This window comes from Bos taurus, chromosome 14 (genome assembly GCF_002263795.3).
Source record: "Bos taurus isolate L1 Dominette 01449 registration number 42190680 breed Hereford chromosome 14, ARS-UCD2.0, whole genome shotgun sequence".
In the NCBI taxonomy this organism is placed as follows: Eukaryota; Metazoa; Chordata; class Mammalia; order Artiodactyla; family Bovidae; genus Bos; species Bos taurus.
Window position 1 is genome coordinate 9892322 of NC_037341.1, and position 22757 is coordinate 9915078.

Here is a 22757-nt window from a genome sequence, read left to right on the forward strand (position 1 = left end):
TCTTTGTTAGATGTGGACACCTGTTCTCCCATTCTCCCAGTTGTCGGCTGCTCAGAGTCCCCCCGGTGTACGCATAGTACGTGGTACTGGATTCAGAATTGGGTTCCAGTTCCACCTCTGCCACTTCCTTGCTGTGTGACCCTCAGTAAGTGAAGGAGTCTCTGAGCAGGAGATCCTCTCTGTGCAATGAGGCTGATGGACACGCCTCCCTGATAATTTAGGATGAAATGCTCCAGGCAATGCCTCGATGAGATCAACTGCTCAAAAGTGGCCACCATTACCGTATTGATGATGACTTAGTTTCATGCCCCTTCTCCCCTCCCCCCAGCACCAAACCATGAGTGGGTGCTGTCCCTGGGTAACTAGGCTGCTCGTTTGCACTGATGGAAGCTGACAGACCTTCCTTGGCTGAGCACAGGAGGTGCTTAGCATCTGCAGGAGCCTCCGGCAAGAACAGCAGGGGATTTGCAAGCAAATTTCAGGAGTTTGATTTGATACTCTGCAAAGCTCCAATGAGCAATTTTTTGCAAGTTTGCTCAGCTGCCTGGGAGAGTCTACTTTGCTGGGTTTGGAGAATTCACACTTCCAAGCACATGCATTATTCCCAGTGAGTCTCTTTGATAACTATCTGAAAGTTGCAAACTCCAAAATTAAGATCTTCACCTGCGATTCACAGTTTGAATGTATTGTGTCTATGTACTAACAAAACAAAAGGAAAAGAAACACTTTGCCTATTCAACAACCCTCCCCCTGCCCCCACCATTGCAGGTGGATTTTTCTTGTTAGTAATATAATTAAAGGCATTTTCTATCCTGGCTTCTCCATTGAAGGAGCTAGGAAAGGCAGGGTGGTCTTACAAAGAATCTTCTCAATTAGGCTGTGTCCAGAGCTGTGTAAAAACTCTTTTATTCATTCTTGCTAAAGATGTACTTGCTTCACTGATGACCTGACCCCTACAGACTAGAGATCATTTCTAATGTATTTTATTCAATAGTGTCTGGTGCTCACCTGCAGGCACTGGAGTTGGAGGGGTATTGGATGTAGAGGAGGCACTATGTATCAGAGGTTGCTTTCTGTGACCAGGGAGGTTCTTCTAGGAGAAGCAAGGGACAGCATCTGCTCCTGAACAGACACGTGGGGATTAGGTCACTGATAGTCCAGTCTTACACCATCTAGCACGTGCTCTGCATCACATGGGCTCCCAGGGGCTGGCAATCGAGGCACACAGGATAGTGCTCACTCCCCTCGTGTCACAGAGACAGTCCTCGTTGACTCCTGCTCAGAGACCCTCTCCGGGGGCAACACTACTGCTGAGCAGAGGATATATCAAAAGTAGTAACCAGTGGTTATTTCACCCTGGAGAAGAAAATGGCAACCTGCTCCAGTATTCCTGCCTGGGAAATCCCATGGACAAAAGAGCCTGGCAGGTTACAGTTCATGGGGTCACAAAAACAAGAAGTGCAGTTCATGGGGTCAAACATGACTAGCAACTGAACAACAACAGGTACCATTCTAAGTTATGTGCTTTCCTGGTGGCTCAGTGGTTAAGAATCTGCCTGCCAAGCAGGAGACGCAGGTTCGATTCCAGGGTCAGGAAGATCCCCTAGAGAAGGAAATGGCAGCCCACTTCAGTAGTCTTGCTGGGAAATCCCATGGACAGAGGGGCCTGGCAGGCTACAGTCACCAAGAGTCAAACAGGACTTAGCGACTACACAACAACAATTTCTAAGCTATGAGCACAAACTGACTAACAATGACAGTAAGAAATATTGGGTTGGCCAGAGTTCATTCAGGTGTTTCATAAGATGTTACAGAAAAACCCAAACGAACTTTTTGGCCAACCCAATGGATGTTATAAAGACCCTCCTTTTATACTTGATGAAATGGGGGCATGGAGAAATGATTCAGTAGCCCACCCAAACTCAAGCTGTCAGTATAGGGACTGCAATCTGAGCTCACTGTGACCCCAAAGCCAGTGCCCTGGTCTGGTCAGGACACTGCCCCTCCCAGGAGCCCTGAGGATCTGCTCCCCCAGGCCCTTGTCTGGAGAAGGCAATCCTGTGCCATCTTCATTCTCTTCTCTTTGAACTTTGGATGAAGTGGAAAGCTCAGGGCAGGGATTTGGGAGAGAGGTCAGGTAAGAAAGGGTCCCAGAAGCCTTACCAAAATAAAAGCAGAGGCTTCAAATTCACAGGACTCCAGAGTTAGAGCATAGCATCAGTATCCATCTACTCTGTGGCCAGCGTTTCGGTATACTGGCCTATTGCATCCCCAGGGAAACATTACTATCTCACTTACTTTTGTAAGAGAAAACTGAACCTCTTAGAGGTTAAGTAGAAGTTATAGATCTCAGAATTTGGTTGCCATATTTTATCCACTCTAAGGTACCATCGACTGTGAGGTGTTTGGTTTCTGTGCAGCACTAAGAAAAACCACCCAATAGACAGAGTAAACAAGGAAATTCACATGCCTCTCCCTGGCTATTGGTTAGATGAAAAAACAAACAAATAAAAATCCTCTCCAAGAAATTGAACTCCAAAATGGAATGCACATGGTTTTGCCACCTGAGTTCACACTCTGAATATCATCTTTAAAAAAAGTCAGGCAGAGAATTTAAAGTGGTCTCTGCCTGCAATGCAGGATTCCTGGGTTCGATTCCTGGGTCAGGAAGATCTGCTGGAGAAGGGATAGGCTACCCACTCCAGTATTTTGGGGCTTCCTTAGTGGCTCAGCTGATAAAGAATCTGCCTGCCATGCGGGAGACCTGGGTTCAATCCCTGGGTTGGGACGATCCCCTGGAGAAGGGAAAGACTACCCACTCCAGTATTCTGGCCTGGAGAATTCGTGGACTGTATAGTCCAAGGCCTTGGTCGCGAAGAGTCGGACACGACCGAGAGACTTTCACGTCACTGGGTTCGTATCGCCCCCTAGTGACCAGTAGCAGCAATCACAAACCTCCCTGGAAGAATTCAAGACTTTAAGTCTCCACTGACAGTTAAGGTAACTTTCTGATTTAAGTGTTAAAAGGTAGGGTAAAAATTGTGCATCTTAGATTTGTTGAAATATTTACTGTATTTGTGACTCCAAAGTGTTTTCTCTTCCCACTGCCCTACCCTGCTGTTTGGGAGCAAGTTTGGACCATAAAAGTATATTTTCTGAGAGAAAAACTGGAAATGGAAACAATGATTTTTATCTTGGAAATTCTGTAGGAAGAAAAGGCTTCATTCTGTTTGAACAATATATGGTTATTTGAATAAGGGAACTGTTCTCCTTTCCACCTTTATTTGTGAATTGGAGAACGTGAAAAAACACTTTGAAATATCATCCAGACACTTCTTGGTTACATTAGCTTGTAAAAATTAGCTAGCATATGTACCAAGCTGTGTGTTAAGTGGGACTTTTACCCACCTCCCAGTGTTGCATAAATACTTGTTGAGTGACTGACTGCTACTGCTGCTGCTAAGTCGCTTCAGTCGTGTCCGACTCTGTGCGACCCCATAGACGGCAGCCCACCAGGCTCCCCCGTCCCTGGGATTCTCCAGGCAAGAACACTGGAGTGGGTTGCCATTTCCTTCGCCAACGCATGAAAGTGAAAAGTGAAAGTGAAGTCGCTCAGTCATGTCCAACTCTTCATGACCCCGTGGACTGCAGCCTACCAGGCTCCTCCGTCCATGGGATTTTCCAGGCAAGAGTACTGAAGACTCAGGTTAATAAGGAGAATCTTTGAGGAAATTGCCTCACCCCTGCAACTGGCCTCAGGCTATATGTTGTGAATCCTAAGAGCCAAAAGACATGGGTTGCTTTTGGTCTGACTCTTGACAGTGGAGTTTCAGGAGAGAAGATTGTAATGTTCTGCTTACTCCCTGCCATGTCATCTCATGGTGGTTCATGGGATGTCCACACAGAGAAATCTTCCAAGTTAAGCTTCAGAAAGTATGCTCATGACTCCTGTGTCTTAACTAAGTTTGAACAGCACACTTTCTTTCTCTGTCCTCGTTTTCTCATCTGTGAAATGAGATAGTTGGGCAGCTCCTGGTAGCTTTCAGCAGTCAGTGCTTTGAGGCTGTGAATTCCCGAAGGTCTTGATGAACACGTGTCCTGGTTTGCCCAGTTTACATCCGTTTTCTCCCTGTAATTATAAATAGCAGCTCCAGTCACTCAGAAATCACAGGGGTGACAAGTCATGTGACCCCAGGCTTAGACCGCGGCCGGGTTAGAAGTAGTGATTTTCAACATCTTCACTCCGCGGCAACCACGTGAGATTTCCGGAAAGACTCCAGAATGGGGGTAGAGCCCTTATCCAGTCATCTAAGGTCCCCTTAACTGAAGAATTCTCTGCCCATCTTTAATTTCCGGCTAAAATTTCCTAACGGGAGCTTACAGATCTCAGGGGCGAAAAAAAATTAGAACTGTGATAAAGAGAAGTAGGAATCATGGCGTTTGTCACATACTGTCAATCATATTGGGTTTTGTCTTCTATTATATATGAATTTTTTTCCTAAAAAAGGTAATGCGTTTGCCCTAGCAAAAGCTTATATCAAGCATATAAGGCGAAACGAAGAAAATGACATCTCTTGTGATCTCTATCCGCAATGCCCAGTGTTAATATTTTGTCATGTGTCATGCTAGTCTCTATGAGTGTGATTCTTTACACTTACCCGTGCAATGCTTCTATTAAAACAGGGCCATTTGTACATCATGCCTTGTAAGACAGTGTTAAGCATTCTTCACTTGAACTTCTCCCCACAATAATAAATGTTTAGTTACAAAATATTTTTTGTAACTGTACTATTCCAGTGCATATTTTAGCTACGTTTGCTTTTGTTCCCTCAGTTTTTAACTATTACAAATCATAAATTGCATTGCCATTACCAGGGTCAGAGTTAAATCATACATCCATGTTTAATTATTTTCTTGGGATAAAATCATAAAAATGGGTATAAGATAATGCATTTTAAAATACTCAATGTGCATTCTGAAATAACCCTCAAAAATTGTGCCTATACTTTCTAAAAATTGCCGACTTGATAAGATACAAGGAGCATCTTCCTGCCGTATTTAAAAAAATTATTTTTGAGTTTGAATGTCTTTCTGTATATGTGTTTTATGTTTTGGTCTTTATATTCTTTTGTGATCTTTACATTTGTCTTAATTATGTGACTTGAATGTTCGTCTTAATTGTCTTCTTTTATTGTGATGCTCATTTCTGTCTTATTGATTTGTGAGTGTTCTTTATATTTGAGGATCTTAATCCCAGAACACTTATAGAAAGGCGATATTTCTCAGCCTCTACCCCTTATTTCTCTTCTGGGACAAGGCTCTGAGTGAAACTTAGATGAGGAAGGCAATTAACTACAATTACTTTGGTTTCCAGGCCAAAGAAAGACTGCTTAAATCACATGGAAATAGTTAACTGGAATGACTTCACTCAACTTGATGTTACAAAACATCAGGACCACCTCAGAATGAGGCAACTTCCTTATTTTGAATAAAGATTAAGATATGTTTAGTGCACACTTCAAAATTGATTGAAAATTTATGTTTTGATGTTTAGTGTGCTGTTAAAAATCAAACCATATTGATGGCAATTAGATTTCCTTCCTTCTTTCAATGCCAGTGTATTCCTGTTAAATTCTGAAATTTTTTTTTTGAGAAATCAAGGCCTCCTTTATCACCCTTACAAATTTAAGCAATAAAAAGCCTTTGTCCTAGGCTAATAGTTTTCAAACTTGAAGGTTTTGTTTAAAATGTAAGCGCCTGCCCATGAGGGACCTACATTTTGAGAAAATCCTTCTGGGATTCTGTTGTCCTGAGTTGCCAGTCACATTTCTCCGTTCTTGGCTGTACTTTGAAACTTGGGCTTGCTTAGTCACTTCCTTCATGCCTTCAGAGATCAGATCACGTCAGAAGGTCTTGGGTCCATAAACAAGGTCCACATGGTCTCAGATAAGCCTAGAAGGAATGTCTCCAAAAGGAATGTCTTCCAAGGCCTCAGGCTAGGGGGTCAAACAGACATTGGTTCAAATCCCACTTTGAAAATAGATGTAGGTGCAATGGAAACTTGATTAACTTACAGATCATTATTGGATAATAACAAGTTGATAGATAGACACCCCTGTGCACATGCAAAAGCTTCATTTATTTCACAAGTTTTTGAGTGAGTAAAAGTTGCTCAGTCATGTCCGACTCTTTGCAACCCCATGGGCTGTAGCCCACCAGGCTCCTTTGTCCATGGGGATTCTCTAGGCAAGAATACTGGAGTGGGTTGCTGTTTCCTTCTCCAGGGAATCTTCCCAATCCAGGATCAAACCCAGGTCTCCCACATTGCATGCAGACTTTTTACCATCTGAGCTACCAGGGAAGCTCACAAGTCTTTGTTAAAAGACAGAGGAAAGAACATAAGCTTGTTTACTGAGTAGACGTGACTTGAACCCAATTCCTGCTAGATACTGGCTAGGTGATGGAGGAAAAGGTGTTTGATCTCAGTGAGATGATGGTGATCATACCACCTCCCCTTCACTGGAATGTTGTAAAAATCAGATGATGTAATACACATATAATAGATGTCTGAGTAAATGCAGTAGTTATTTTTTCTCTTTCCTTCTGATGAATTCTATGCCAATCCAATTCTGGGTGAGGCTGCATCCTCACTTTAAATAAATCTTACACTTCTACAGCTTCTTTAGAGAAACTACTTCATTAAAAACAGTGGTGTAAGGAGCAATCTTAATGTGTCTTATATCTTAGGGTACTAGGGTCACGACTTTCATAAATTCATAACCTTGTAAGGTATATATACTGATCGAGTACACACCCAAAGCCCATAGATAGTGCTTGCTATGAACTAAGTTCTGTGCTGAATATTTCAAACCATTCATTTAATGTTACTTTTATTATGTTCAGTAACCACATAAAAACAAGGATTTGTCACACAAAGAAACCTTTATATAATCCTTTGCCTGAGTACAATTGGTTCTTATATCTGTTCAGAATTTCACTCAGTTTTCTCTATGCTTTATAAAGAAAATCAAAGCTAACTGAAGGCTTAAGAGATTTCAGGAAAAGTGTGTCACAAACTTTGAAATATTTCTTCTTTCTATAAACTATTGGAGTTATAATGAGTGAACTAAAATAAGGAGGAGTTTCAGCAAAGCAGAGGAGGCTAGGTAAATGAATGAAAAATCTATTAAGATGTTGGATTCTGGGATTAAGTAATGAGAAAAAAAATGCTTTTGTCTGTTTTGGGAAATGTTCAGAATGTGTTGAAGCACACTATTTCTTATTTAAATGCAGAGGGGAGATACATTTAACACTGAACCAAGTGGTCTCTGGTTTTTGAAGGAATTATTCCTTTGTAGCCTCAGGTTATTCTTGAGTTTTATTGCTCTAATAAGATTCAGAATAATAAAAATATTTAGACCACCTTTTTCAGGTAAGAGGGACAGGTTTTGAAGAGTCTTGGGAGGGAAATCATTCCTATTCAAACAATTGCTAAGGGGGAATCCTTTACCTTCTTGACATTATCTTGTAAAATTACTGCTATTTCTATGCCCTCTAGGAGGTCAAATGAGATCGAGGGCTGTGTCACTTGTCTTTTTCATCAGATCAATTAGCTAGCTCCCGTGCCACATTTTCAGAGTCAGGAGTACCAATTTCATCTGTAATAATCTAGTGTAGAATGATACAATTATGATGATTTCAGCCTAAAGGTCACCATCTCAGTCTTTAAAAGTAATCTGTTGTTTTATGTGTGGGTATAAGCGTCATCTAAAACTACGGGCTTCTGGGCAAAAAGTCAAGAAGCAGTTATCATTCTCATCCCCTCACCATGTCTTGGGCGACTGGTCCTCAAGAAAGGAAGAGTCTTTCCTCCCCAAAATGGGAGATTTGGAGAAGGGTGAGCTGGGAGAATGGTGGGTTGTAAACTTTGTAAAAGTTTGACTTGGAATTCTCATATGGCAATCCATCTCCCTCCCCAGGAAGACCATAATACATTGTGTGCTTAGCCGCTCAGTCATGTCTGACTCTTTGTGATGCCATGGACTATACAGTTCATGGAATTCTCCAGTCTAGAATACTGGAGGGGGTAGCCATTCCCTTCTCCAGGGGATCTTCCCAACCCAGGGATCAAACCCATATATTCCCAACCCAGGGATCGAACCCAGGTCTCCTGCATTGCAGGTGGATTCTTTACCAGATGAGCCACCAAGGAAGACCATAATACATGGTCATTGTCAAGATAGATTCACAATACTATGTTATCATTAAGGATCTTTTGTCATTCCTGGGGTGGGATCCTCTCTGTCTCACACTTTTGAAGCTGTCCATCTTAAATACGCATTAGCAAGATTCCTTGTGACTTTGTTAAAGATGAGGAGACCACCTGTGTTTGAAGGTCAAGTCTCTTCAGAAGAAGTATACCAGTGAGACATTCCTCAGATACACCTGTCCCTCATAGAAATGTTCCTGGTAATGATTTGGTTAGACACCAAGATACGAAATAGAGTCTATTTCAAAATATGAAAGGACTGAAAATTAGTTTCCTGGTTTTTACTATACATATGTCTTCCACCCAAATGATCTAATTTAAGAGTGCTCTAGTCAGTGCCAGGTTTCACAATGCATGGACTCAACAACAGAATGGAGGTTACATTCTTTAGTTCGGTCGTACAAAATGAGTAGATTGTCTCAGTTGAGATTCTTAACATATTAATTTATATTAGTGAGAGATGTGCTAGAAAACTATCTTTCTTCAAATTAGATTTATCCAAAGATGGAATGGGCTGTCAACTGAGAGGCTGATTTCTTCATCACTGGAAATGTTCCAGTAGGAGTTAATGGCTCATTTCTGAGGTTTTGCCAAGTGAAATCAGCATTCATCAAAGTTAGATCAAGGTGACAAATAAAATCCCCACTCCACCTATAAAATTTTTTAATCCAAATAAATACATGAAAAAGAAAAAAAAGACAAAACTCACTGTATTTTGGACAGTTAACTAGATTATTGCTTTGGTTTGAAGTGTCCTCTACATCTTGTAGAGAGGTAAGAATTTAGTAAGTACCTTTTGGCTCATAGTCAAAATTGCTCCTTGGAATAAAAGCTATGACAAACCTCAATGGCACATTAAAAGCAGAGACATCACTTTTCAGATGTGAAAGTGGTTTGTATATTCAAAGCTATGGTTTTTCCAATAGTCATGTACAGATGAGAGAGTTGGGCCATAAAGAAGGCTGAATGCCAAAGAATTGATGCTTCTGAACTGTGGTGCTGGAGAAGACTCTTGAGAGTCCCTTCAACAGCAAAGAGATCAAACCAGTCAATCCTAAAGAAAATCAACTCTGAGTATTCACTGGCAGGATTGATGCTGAATCTGAAGCTCCAGTACTTTGGTCACCTGATACAGAGAGTCAACTCATTGGAAAAGACTCTAATTCTGGGCAAGATTTGGGGCAGGAGGAAAAGGAGAAGGGGACAACAGAGAATGAGATGGTTGGATGGTATCACCAACTCAGTGGATATGAGTTTGAGCAAATTCCAGGAGATAGTAGAGGACAGGGAAGCCTGGTGTCCTGCAGTCCATGGGGTCGCAAAGAGTCAAACAAAACTTAGCAACTGAACAGCAACAAATTAGAGAATCTAGCAGAGTGGGGTGATTTCCCTCTGACCCACCTAGGATGATTTTCCAGGCCTGTCTCAGGCAAAGAAACGTAAAAAACTAGAAACTCTGTCCATCACCTCGGCAAGCTAACTTCCCTAATCACATCTCTGTAGATGAAGAATATAGAAAGGGCTTTTCCTTGTGTGATCACACTTCAGTTCCAAGCTTCCTTATGAAAGATCTAGGAAGTCATAGGTCCTGATGGTTCTGAGTTCATTTATGAATATGTCTTTCAAGAGAATGCAGGGCCAGCATCCACAGACAATGAACAAAATGGAACACAAATTTTTCCTGCTCTACTTCCTTGGAAGGGAACCCAAGTTCCAATCTAATCAAATCAAGTAGGAAATTTTCATTTTTAAAACAATTTTTAAAATTATTTGAAGGTGGTGGTCCCTCTTATTCTGTTGCATTTAATAAAATCCACTGTATCTTTTATTTTCTTCCCTGTTATTCATTCACCCATTTAGGCCTTAGGAAAAGGGTTCTTTATTTTGCTTTGTGATGAGAATCCATAAATCAATCATGAAAATGCAGCAGTGCCAGTGTATTAGACTGATTCATGAAGTGTTTTAAGGTCCATTTTTTGCCCAGATTATGCTTCACTTTCATTCTAATAAAGATTTCAGTTCAGTTCAGTTCAGTCACTCAGTCGTGTCCGACTCTTTGCGACCCCGTGAATCGCAGCATGCCAGGCCTCCCTGCCCATCACCATCTCCCAGAGTTCACTCAAACTCATGTCCATCAAGTTGGTGATGCCATCTCATCCTCTGTCGTCCCCTTCTCCTCCTGCCCCCAATCCCTCCCAGCATCAGAGTCTTTTCCAATGAGTCAGCTCTTCGCATGAGGTGGCCAAAGTACTGGAGTTTCAACTTCAGCATCATTCCTTCCAAAGAACACCCAGGGCTGATCTCCTCTAGAATGGACTGATTGGATCTCCTTTACATAGACTCAAATTTTTAATACATTTTCTTTCTTTGTATTGTAAACCACATCACTGAAATATGATCGTTCACCTTGTGAAGATGATTTTATCTTAAAAACAGCAAAGTCTCAGCAGATAAATGTTAGGTAGTTAGAATAGGAAAAGGGAACCCAGGAAAGGTGACTAAAAGACAAGGAAGGGAAAAGCCCCCGAAAATAAAACAAAGGATGGTCTGAGGACTGGAGTGAGGACCTCATGTAGAACAAACAGCATTCCTGGCTAGCCCAATTCACATACGGCAGGCCCGGGGAGAGAAAAAACATATAATAAGAGAAGCCAAAGGACCGAGGGTCTCTCTCTCGCTCTCTCTCCCTCTCTTGGTCTCTCTCGGTCTTTCTGTCTCTCTCTGCCTCTCTCACTCTCTCTCTCTTCTCTTCATGTCTTTTGGGTCATCATGCCCTCACACCTCAAGGATGTATTTTTCTTTATTTTCTAAATAAAACTGAGCTGTAACACGGAGCTGTAACACTGATCTGTCCGAGAGCTGTGACATAGTCTGTCCGAGGGCTGTAATGCTGGTCCATCGCCTCAAATTTTTGTTGTGACGAAACAGAACCGAGGAAATTGCACACTCCCTTGACATAATATGGGATTCCCTGGTGGCTCAGATGGTAAAGTGTCTGCCCACAATGTGGGAGACCTGGATTCGGTCCTTGGGTCGGGGAGATCCCCTAGAGAAGGAAATGACAACCCACTTCAGTACTCTTACCTAGAAAATTCCATGGAAGGAGGAGCCTGGTGGGCTACAGTCCATGGGGTTGCAAAGAATCTGACACAACCAAGTGACTTCACTTTCTTTATTTAGACCTTGAACTTTGGGGTTAAACAGTCTGGATTCCCTCTTTACAATCTGTGAGGTCCTGCTTGTGTTACTCAATAATTTTCAGTTTCATTATCTGCAAAATGGGGATATGATAAATACAATCTTCTTAAAAGTGTTGTCATGATAATTAAATGAGATCATCCACAATAAGCACTTAGCATATTGCCTACTTATTATTATTCAATTTGTTATCCTAGATTTTGGCCCTTTTCTGAACTGACCCTTTCCTGAATCAACCAAATCCCTGCACATTGAAAAATAATAGTACAGTTGTCCCTTTCTACTGCAGGGCATTGGTTTCAGGACCATAGATACCAAGATCATACAACGATGTAGTATTTGCACATAATCTACACACATCCTCTCATAGACTTCAAATCATCTCTAATTTACTTAAAATTCAAATGCTATGTTAATAGTTGCAGATACAGTTGTAAATACTATGTAAATAATCACCAGTGAGTAGCAAATTCAAGTTTTGCTTTGGGGAACTTTCTGGAGGTTTTTTTTTTTTTTCACAAGTATTTTTGATTTGTGGTTGGTTGAATCTGCTGGTGTGGAACACCTGGATATAAAGGGGTACCTATAATCAAAATTCTAAGCTCTCAAAGGAAGCATTTGTAATTTGTTCCAAGTATTATGGCCTTTTTAATGGGTATTAATCCCATCCACACTTAGCTCAGTTACTGTCCTCAGGACATTTCCCGTCCAAAGACAGTGGTGTAGTGGAGCAAAAACTCCAGTAGGAGCCAGGATGTGGCTTGTTGTCAGAACTTTGCCACCAACCACCTGATTGACTTTGACTAGTTCTTTCCCACGTCTGATTCTCAAGTTCTTCATTTTTAACATATGCAATGGCCAAGTCCTCTTATAGATTAAGGACTCAGTGAATTATAGGACACCTTTTCCAAAGGTCCCCAGAGAAGGGAGAATTCTATCCCTTTGGCGAAAGATCTTATAGGAGGCAAAGGAAGGCATAAAGACAAAAGTCTTTTTCTAAGACAAAAGATCACATAGGAGATTGTAATTCCCCTTAGAAGAATCCTTTCTAACATGATGGACCCATCAGTCAGCAACATTTTGGGGCACTCTACTGAGTACAAGGTACAATTTTGTACAGAAAAATGGACGACAGCATTCTAGAAAGCAACACTTGGAAAATGTAACAAATGCATTAAGTCCCTTATATAGGAGCATTTGTGTTGAGAACTTTCAAAGATGCAAATGTGTGTTCTTCAGTGTCAGGTGGGAGTGAACTTGCAGCTTGCCCTCTGTCTCCTACTCCTGATGACCTTTCAGCTCCACCATGTCCCACCTCCTCTCTGTCCTCCAGTCAGTAACTCTTCTTGTCTGTTCACTCGATGCCAGCCCCTGTATGCCAGCTGTTGTACTTTTCAAGGTACTGAAGATTGAAAATTCTTTATTTTCTGTGTGTGTGTTTTTTACATGCTATTTTTGTGAAAAGTACTAAGCTTATTACAGTATAACACTATATAGCCAATCATGTTAGTTACCTAGGTTAACTTTGTTGGACTTATGAACAAACTGGACTTAGGCGCTCTTGGAAAGGAACTCATTTGTATATAGGGGACTTACTGTATAGCAATAAAATATGTATAATTCATTGATTATAGTAAATAATTATATAAGGTTACCATGTGCTACATGCATGACTCTAAGCACTTTACATATATCAACTCATTTCATCCTCCCGGCAACCCACACAAGATAGCTTTTATTATTGTCCCCTTTTTCTGGGTGAGGAAACTGTGATGTGCAAAACTTGGTAAATTTGTCCAAGGTTACGTTGCTTATAAGTGGTGAAGCTGGAATTCAAATCCTGGTGGTCTAGCTCTAAATTACGCCATGCTCACCACTAAGACATAAAAGAGTAAGTGGGGCCAAGTGAGGACAGAGAGGAGGCAAGATAAAGAGTCTAACTATGGCAGGAAGGAGAATACGTGTAACTTAATATAGCTGTGAACCAGAGCGTTCAGATCTTCACAAGTCAAGAGGAAGTGAAATGAATCACCAGTCTCAGCACCCTCTCATTCTAAGCCAATTAAGGATGTTCTTTCCACAGTTCTGTCTCCTTTGCATTTCCAAAGTAACAATGCACTCCATTATGAAACCAATATTTTATATTTAATTGGTATCATCTTCACAGATCTTATAAGTTTCTTCCTTTCTGTGACCTGTCCTAAGCACTGGAGTTCAAACATGAAAAGATAGAAGTTATTATTAAATTCTAGCATAACAAAATACAGTAAAATGGAACAGCTTTGCAAAACCTATGAATTATATTAATTCTCCCATTTGACAGATAAGAAAACTGAGGTTAAAGGGAATTGGCTTTGTTCACTGTGAAACACTGACAGAGTGGAGGATCTGGGGGCCAAGTAAGTCCTCCTACTTCATCACCAACCAACTTGCCATCAGAAGAAAATAAGCTTGCTCAAACTCATGTTCACTGAGTCAGTGATGCCATCCAACTATCTCATCCTCTGCTGACCCCTTCTCCTCCTGCCCCCGATCTTCCCAGAATCAGGGTCTTTTTCAGTGAGTCGGCTCTTCACATCAGGTGGCCAAAGTATTGGAGCTCCAGCTTCCTGCATCAGTCCTTCCAATGAATATTCAAGGGTTTGTTTCCTTTAGGATTGACTGGTTTGATTTCCTTGAGGTCCAGGGAGCTCTCAGGAGTCTTCTTTAGCACCAGATTCAAAGCATCAATTCTTCGGCACTCAACTTTCTTTATGGCCCAGCTCTCTCAACTGTACATGACTATCAGCAAAACCATAGTTTTGACTATATGGACCTTTGTCAGCAAAGTGATGTCTCTGCTTTTTAATATGCTGTCTAGGTTTGCCATAGCTTTTCTTCCAAGGAGCAAGAGTCTTTTAATTTAATGGCTGCAGTCATTCTCCACAGTGATTTTGGAGCCCAAGAAAATAAATTTTGTCACTGTTTCCATTTTTTCCCATCTATTTGCCATGGAGTGATGGGACTGGATGCCATGATCTTAGTTTTTTGAATGTTGAGTTTTAAGCCAGCTTTTTTGCTCATCTCTTTCACCTTCACCAAGAGGCTCTTTAGTTCCTCTTTGCTTTCTGCCATTATGGGGGATTATATACAAGAAAAATTATTATTGTTGTTTTTAAAATCTCATTATCAAGTCTATATAACCAAGTTGGTTTGAAATCAGTCAACAAAGAATAATTAGATCTTGTGCAACTGGTCGTTAGAAAGAATTCAGACATTTATCGTTCTTTGAATTAACTGCTTTGTGGCTAACTCTTATTTTCAAGTTGGTATGTGTGGGTCTCTCTGATGGTGCCCTGTTCTTAGGCACTGCTCTAGAAAACTGTCAGTAACACGAGTTTTCTATCATTTTATCAAGAGTGGAGATTCCACATGATTTTTCAGGGACATGTTCACCTCGAGGTATGGAGCAGGTTGTCAGCAAACAGGCAGAGGACTCAGCACCAGTGAGTAGAAAAAACATTGCCCTCTGACAGCGATGAATGTGCAGTTTCTGAGCTGCATTGGTGCCTGCACCATGCAGTTCACTAACTGCAGGTCATTCCCACTCTCCAAATCACAGCCATGACAGCGAGCAGCGAGTTCAGTCTAAAACCTAGACCACACCAAGGAGTAGGCAAGAGAATAAAAATCATGTTACCAGGGACTGGACTCCCATACCAACAGTAAGTTTGACTAATTTTATGATTTCATTGACCCAAGTAAGTCTTCTCTTAGTATTAGGGACATAGAGCATGAGAACTCTTCCAGAAAAGAAGGAAGTTTTATGAAGGAAGTTCTCATGCTTCCTTCATAAAATCATGGTGAAATTCAAATTGAGGATCAAAGACATTGCAAAGTCAGACTTAGCTTTCTGTTCCCACCCCTCAAAATGTTATGCGCTATGTGATCTGTGGTGAGTTACTAGACCTCTCTGGCATTAAGACAAAAAGAGGGACTTGGTTGTAGGCTAACTTTAAGACCTTTTTCAGTTTTAAAAATCCTTTCTTCCTTCTGAAGGAATTGGATTATTCCTCAGTTTAGTGACTCAAAGTTCAGGAAACTAGGCAGGACTAAGACAAGTATATACACGTTCAGTGCTGACCTTCCGGAAGCCTTTAAGGGTGGACAATGAAATTACTGACTACTCTGGATAATCAAAATAAAGTTAGCACCATTCCCCAGGGCCACCTCAAGCAGACAACAGAAGGGCAATCAGGCATATTGGTCCATCAGTCTTGGTTTCTCTTGTACACAATGAAAGGACTGCCCTTGCTGGAGATTTTCTTGGTCTTTTCTATTCTAAGACTCCATGAATTTATTTTTCAATAGTTTTCATGAAAAAGGGAGGCAGAAGGACTCTATGGTCAAAAATTTCCTTGTGTCCCCAAGAGCAAGATCCTTGAATGACTTAACGTTTACTCATGAAGAAAGTCCATGTGAATTTGATTTGCTACGTATATGGATGTGTGCTCTGCTGTTTTGTTCAGATGATGTGAGTTCAGAGGAAGGAGGAGAACTGATTTATAAGCTCATGCAAAGTCCCTCTCCCATTCCCTTTTGCTATAAAGGAAATCGCTCCGTTCTGCTATAAAGGAGATCATATTCACCCCTGGGCTCTCGCTGGAAGGCTGGTGGGAGGGATGGAGGTAATGCCCGCAAAGATTTATTAACATATGGATGCCTCTTAATGTCAAATAAATATACATACATATATATATATATATATTGAAATGCCTTATCTTTTCTTGATGTTTCCCCCTGACTCCAAACACTGGTAAAAGCTTAACTCTTCCAAGAGCCCAACTCTGCTGCAATGTAATTCATTCTCCCCTTTCTTTTTTAATTACAGTATTCTCAAATGAGGGATGAAGTATTCAAATCAAACTTGGTCTGTGCGTTTATCGTTCTTCTATTTATCACGGCAATACAAAGCTTGCTTCCTTCTTCAAGGTAAATATGAAAGGACTAAGTTATCAGATGCAATGTCTCTGAGAGCTGACAGGCCCTCACCTGGAGCCAGCCACTGACCTTTTCAAGGGATCGGAATTTGAAATAACAGGATCTCGGATTCATAGCCAAACATTTGATGACAGCAGGGTCTGTTTTGGTTGTCTCACTCTGCATAATAACCTCATTACTCTCCCAAGGCAAGAGCTTTTTCCCAATCTCAATAAAAACAACAACAAAAATCAACATAGGGTACCCTCTTATTTGACATGGCACCCATGAATGCAGAAAGTAAGTATAAATCCCTCCATCACCATTAACGGGTCCCTTTGTTAATTGCATCTTTATTGTTTATAGATAGAATATCCTAGCTTTCAGGGTCAGCGAAATTGGCACTTTCATAATACTACAATCAAATATATGTGGCCATTCCCTGATCCAAATTCTTTACATATACCAACACATTTAATTCTCATGACAACTCTATGGGGTAGGTACTGTTATTATCCCCACTTAAAAAGGAGAAAACTGAGGTTCAGAGTAGTGAATAGAGTTGCCTAACGTCTCACAGGTAAAAAATGTTACATCCTAGATTCAAACCAGATTCCACAGCCTGGAGTCTTAACACTATTAGACACAGACTTGCATCATACAGATTATAGGTGCAAGAGCCAGCATTAGAAGCTAGTTCTAGAGTCATCCAATGGCCATGTTTTTTGCTATCTCCTGTACTGGAAGGTAACACTTGCCTCTTTTTTCAGATAAATTCCCTTCCCCCTAAACTTGCCAGGAATTTCCCCATGTCGCATGGTTAAAAATAACATCAACAAATATTAGTTAAACGTCTAATACAGGCAATGCAACTCGCTGGCCCCTCAAGATGGTATCATTTTGCAGGAGGAACTCTGCATCTTCTAAGATGTAATTTAGTGAGAAAGAGAGACATTAATAATGGCTTCCAGTTACTGAGCATCTATTATGTGCTAAATCCTTTACACAGATTATCTCAATAAAGGCTCAAAAATAACCAATTAGTGAGGCAGCATTCTAATCCCCATCCATATAGTGATGGAGCTGGATTTGAACAGAGACAGTCTGTGCTTTTAATACTTAACTGCTTTGCACAAAATCAGTGATTCATCCTGCCTAGGTGGTTTAAAGAAAGTTGGCAGAAGGGTTGATGTTTTGAGCTGAGCAGGATGAAGGAAAAAGAGTGGAAGGGTGTTCCCAGTTTAGAAAACAGCGCAGGAAAAAGCCCAGGGATGTGAACGACCTCGTGTCTGTAGCACAGTAAGTGGAAGACTCTAGAGTAAAACATTTGTACAAGGATTTGGTGGGCGCCATGGCTAAATGAGGAGGTACCCAGCAGGAGTTCAATGCCAACATGCTATGTTAAGGAATTTTATAATTGAATCTGGGAGCAAGAAAGAGACCCTGTGAAGGTTTTTGAGGAAGGGTGTAGCATGACTCTGTGACAGAAAGATGTTCGACTCAAGGGCATGGCAATGCTTGACCTTTTCCTGATTAGCGGGGATATAAGGAAAAAGAGGGCTTGGGTGCAGGAGGAGAAGGGGACTATAGGAGATGAGATGGCTGGATGGCATCACCAACTCGACACACACAAGTTTGGGTGAACTCCAGGAGTTTGTGATGGACAGGGAGGCCTGGTGTGCTGCGATTCATGGGGTCACAGAGTCGGACACGACTGAGTGACTGAACTGAACTGAAGGAGAAGGAATCAAACCAGTCAGTCCTCAAGGAAATAAACCCTGAATATTCATTGGAATGACTGATGCTGAAGCTGAATCATCTTTGACCACTTGATGTGAAGAGTCAACTCATTGGTAAAGACCCTGATGCTGGGAAAGATTGAAGGCAGAAGGAAAAGGGGGCAGTGGAGGATGAGATGGTTAGATGGCATCACTGACTCAATAGATATGAATTTGAGCAAATTCCAGGAGAGAGTAGAGGGCAGAGGAGCCTGGTGTGCTGCAGTCCTTGGGGTCACAAAAAGTCGGAGATGACTTAGCAATTGAACAACGACAAAAGAAAAAGGGGATTGTGGGAAAATGGTGGTACATCTCTGAAATTATATGTTTCTGAATTTCTCAGAATTCCCACATATCTGAGCAACTAGATAGCAAAACCAAAAACCTCAAGGACCATATTTGCAACAAACAGAATTAATGTGATAAACCCCAAAATTTCAAAATGGGAATGACAGTCTCCCAAGAGCCCCAAGACTGGTGTGGTATCAGTATCTGTGTGGAAGGAATTGGAAATAAACAGGCAGATATCTGTCAGATCCAGGAAGAGAAGAGTCCCAGTATTGCCAACAGATATCCATGGGAAAGTGCCATGGACCAAATTGCAAAAGCAATTGAAAGTGGGAAGGGGTTTGCCCAATCCAACATCAGGTGAGCATGAAGACTTACAGTTAAGGTTCAAAGAGCTACAACCATCAGACACTGTGAGCTCCTAAAACTGACCAACCAAATCTCCCTCCCAGGACAGGGCCCTGTGTGAATAGGATCAAAATTACTCACAGTGAGGGCGATAGTGAAGAAGAAAAGGGATGGTCCAATTAAAAATGGAAAAGGAATCTAGCCATCAAGTTTTGAATGCTATATGAAAACAGTTAAAGGAAGCTCTGTGGGGGCGTCCCCAGTGGCTCAGTGGTTAAGAATCCACCTTGCAATGCAAGGGACACAGGTTTGATCCCCAGTCCAGGAAGATTCCACATTCAATGGAGCAACTGAACCTGTGTGCCACAACTGCTGAGCCTTTACTCTAGAACCCACGAGCCACAACCACTGAGCCCGCGTGTTGCAACTCCCAAAGCTCATGCACCTGAAGCCTGTGATCCTCTACGAGAGAAGCCACTGCAGTGAGAAGCCCACGCACCATGACGAACAATAGCCCCCGCTCCCTGCAACCAGAGGAAGACTGCGTGCAGCAACAAAGACCCAGCACGGCCAAAATAAAATAAATCTTTTTTTAAAGACAAGAAAACTCTACGGAGTTTAAAAAAAAAAAAACTACCCCAACCCATACTTCTTTATAAATTCTCTTTTTTTCTTGTAATAGCTTCGTATGGGATTGCCACCAATACATTTTGTTGCTAATTTTTGTGTAATTAGCAAAATTTGTGTAGAACAAAAATTAGCAACAAAATGTACTGGTGGCAATCTCATACAAAGCTATTATAAGAAAAAGAATTAAAAGTAGATTAACACTTTGCTCTATAGCAGTAATTAACACAATGTTGTAAATCAGCTATATTTCAATAATAAAGTAAAAATAGATTGATTTCCTTATTGGCAATGACACTCCAAAAGACATGCTTACAATAGATACCAAAATTTTAACCTACCAGCTGAAACCCTTAATGTGATTCAAAGCAGCCTATAACAACCTAAATCAGAATTAGAAAAAACTTAGAAATTTGGGATGAGTGCTCAAAAAGAATATAAAAGAAAGGTACATTTAAGAAATGCAGATTTTAATATGAGGAAACATAAGCCACATAAATGCAGCACATAATGCCTTAAGATAAATAGAAGGTGGAAAGGAAGAATGTTTTTAAAATCAAGAAGGAGATTTAAAGGATTGGCAGAGCCCTATCCCCCACACTTTATCACCACATCAAGAATCCAGTATATTATTTGAGGACTATGACTGAAAGAACTGCGAGACCCAGGCTCTTTCTGATAAGTGGGCTTCTCCAGGCAAAAATACTGGACCGGGCTGCCATTCCCTTCCTCATGAGATCTTCCCAACCCAGGGATTAAGCCCGGTCTCCTGCGCTGCAGACGAATTCTTTACCGTCTGAGCCACCAGGGAAGCCCAGTGAATACTTAGGGGAGCTCAGTTCAAGAGAAGAGACAAACCCAAGGAAACAAGAAGAATCTGGAGCCACTGGTACCTACAGATACCGCACTCAACATGGCCCACCCCTTAGCCTGATTAATACATTAATGAATCCCCACAGTGAAGGTCTGTTCACCTCAGTTTCTATAACCTGAAACAATATGACCAGTTTTCAACAGAAAATTACAAGGCATACCAAAAGGGAAGAAGAGACAAAGCAATCATCAGAACCAGACTCAGGTAGGACAGTCTGTTGAAATAATCAGAAAGAGAACTTGAAATAAGTATTGCTACATACCAAGGGTTCAATTGGGAAAAGTAGACATGGTTCAAGAAACGATAGAAGTTCTAAGTAAAAGTCAAAAAGAAACACACTAGAGCTCAAAACCACCATAACAGAAATAATGAATGTCTTTGATGGGCTCATCAATAGATTCAACAAGGCCGAGGAAAAAATCAGTGAGCTTGAATATAGGTCAGTAGAAACTTCCCAAATTGCAAAGCAAACAGAAAAATGAAATGAAAAAAATAATAAAGATCAAAGCATCTAAGAACTTTGGGACAATTCCAAAAAGTATAACTTGTGCATAATCGGAATACCAGAAAGAGATGAAAGAAGATCTGAGCAGGAAAAATCTTTGAAGTAATAATGGCTGAAGATTTTCTTAACAACAGACATCACATCACAGAACCAGGAACCTTAGAGAACATTAGTCAGGATAAACAGAGTAAATAAATAACCAAATAAATAAGTAGCACATTTAAGTAGGTCATATTCAAATTGCAGAAAACTGAAGACAAAGAAAAAATCTTCATAGAAGGCTGGAGTGGTGAGGATAGGGGAGTTACTACTTACCTACAGAGGAACAGGAAGAAATACACCATACTTCTTGTCTGAAACCACGCAAGCATGAAGAGAATGAAAAATGAAATACTTGAAGTGTTGAAAGAAAAAGTCACCCATCTAGAATTCTATATGCTTCAAAGGCGAAAGAGAACTGAAGATTTTATCGGACAAACAAAATGTGCATTTCTATATGATCTTCCCTGCAAGAAATATTTTTTAAAGCTTTTTTTAAAAACAAGAAAAAAGAAAAGGTTTTCAAACATAAGGAAAATGATGTAGGTCAGAAATTTGATCTACACAGAGAAAGGAAGAGCATCAGAAGAGAAATAAATGAAGTTGAAATTTTTTTCTTATTCTTAATTGATCTAAAAGATAACTGTTTAAAGTGACAACATTAACGATGTATTTAATGGTAATAAATATAGATGAGCGAAATGAATGACAGCAACACGATAAGGCATGTGAGGGAGGAACCGGGGATGCTTTAAGGCACCAGTGTTACGCACAAAGTGCTACAGCGTAATTTGAAGGTTGTTGCTGCTGGTGGTGTTTAGTCACCAAGTTGTGTCCGACTCTTTGTGACCCCCTGGACTGTAGCCCATGAGGCTTCTCTGTCCATGGGATTTCCCAGGCAAGAATACTGGAGTGGTTTGTCATTTCCTTCTCCAAGGAATCTTCCCAACCCAGGGGTCAAACCTGTGTCTCCTGAATTAGCAGGCAGATTCTTTACCACTGAGCCACCCGGGAAGTCCAATTTGAAGGTTCAGTTCAGTTCAGTTCATTTCAGTCACTCAGTCGTGTCCGACTCTTTGTGACCCCATGAATCGCAGCACACCAGGCCTCCCTGTCCATCATAAACTCTAAAGCAAATACTAAAAAAAAAAAAAAAAAAAGATTTAACAAATAAAATTGATATACTAAGAAAGGAAACAAAGTGAAATCATATAAAATGCTCATTTAAAATAAGACAGCATGCAAAAGAAGAGAGGATATTATTTGGAGAGTAAGGAGGAAGAGCATTATTGCATAGATGAAGCCCAGGAGATGCTTTTAGGGTGGTGACACTATTCACTATGATACTGTAATGGTGTCTATATGACACTATGAACTGTCAAATCCCATAAACTTTACAGCCCAAAGAATGACCTTAATGTATAAAACTTTTTTAAAAAATTATTTAGGAATTCAGGGGACCCCATGATGAAATAAGACTATGATAAAAGATTATACCTGTATGAAAAGTGTGAAACAACCTTACTGAAGGGGTTGGGGAGAAAAGATGGGGTTTTCTTAAGTAGCGTTAGGGGGTTTCCTAAGCAGTTTTGGGGATTCATGGGCTCTAGAACTAAGCATAAAAAGAACTGTGCCATGACACTGTACTTTAGCTGATAAAGGTGTTTCTCATGGACGTGTGTGTGAACAACTTGAGCCGCAGTTTATGGGCACTATAAGTTAATGGATTGAGGGAGTCAGGTTTCTCATTGTTGGTCCAGAAGAGGTTACAGACAAGGAGAAAAGGCTAGAATGATCCGTATGGTAAAGGCTTAGAGTAGGAGACATTAGCATGTGTTTGTTAAGCTCACTAGAGTATGTGCCTTTGGGGCA

The 22757-nt window shown here is 40.8% G+C and overlaps 1 protein-coding gene across 3 annotated transcripts in view; it reads left to right on the forward strand.

Annotated features, from left to right (window-relative positions):
• ADCY8 (adenylate cyclase 8) overlaps positions 1–22757 on the forward strand; it is a 225256-nt gene that overhangs the window by 138191 nt on the left and 64308 nt on the right. For all 3 annotated transcript variants that reach the window (XM_010811937.4, XM_025001640.2, NM_001192841.1), the window contains one exon: positions 16338–16438. In XM_010811937.4, coding sequence (XP_010810239.2) covers positions 16338–16438 — 101 coding nt within the window. The remainder of the gene's footprint in view (positions 1–16337; positions 16439–22757) is intronic.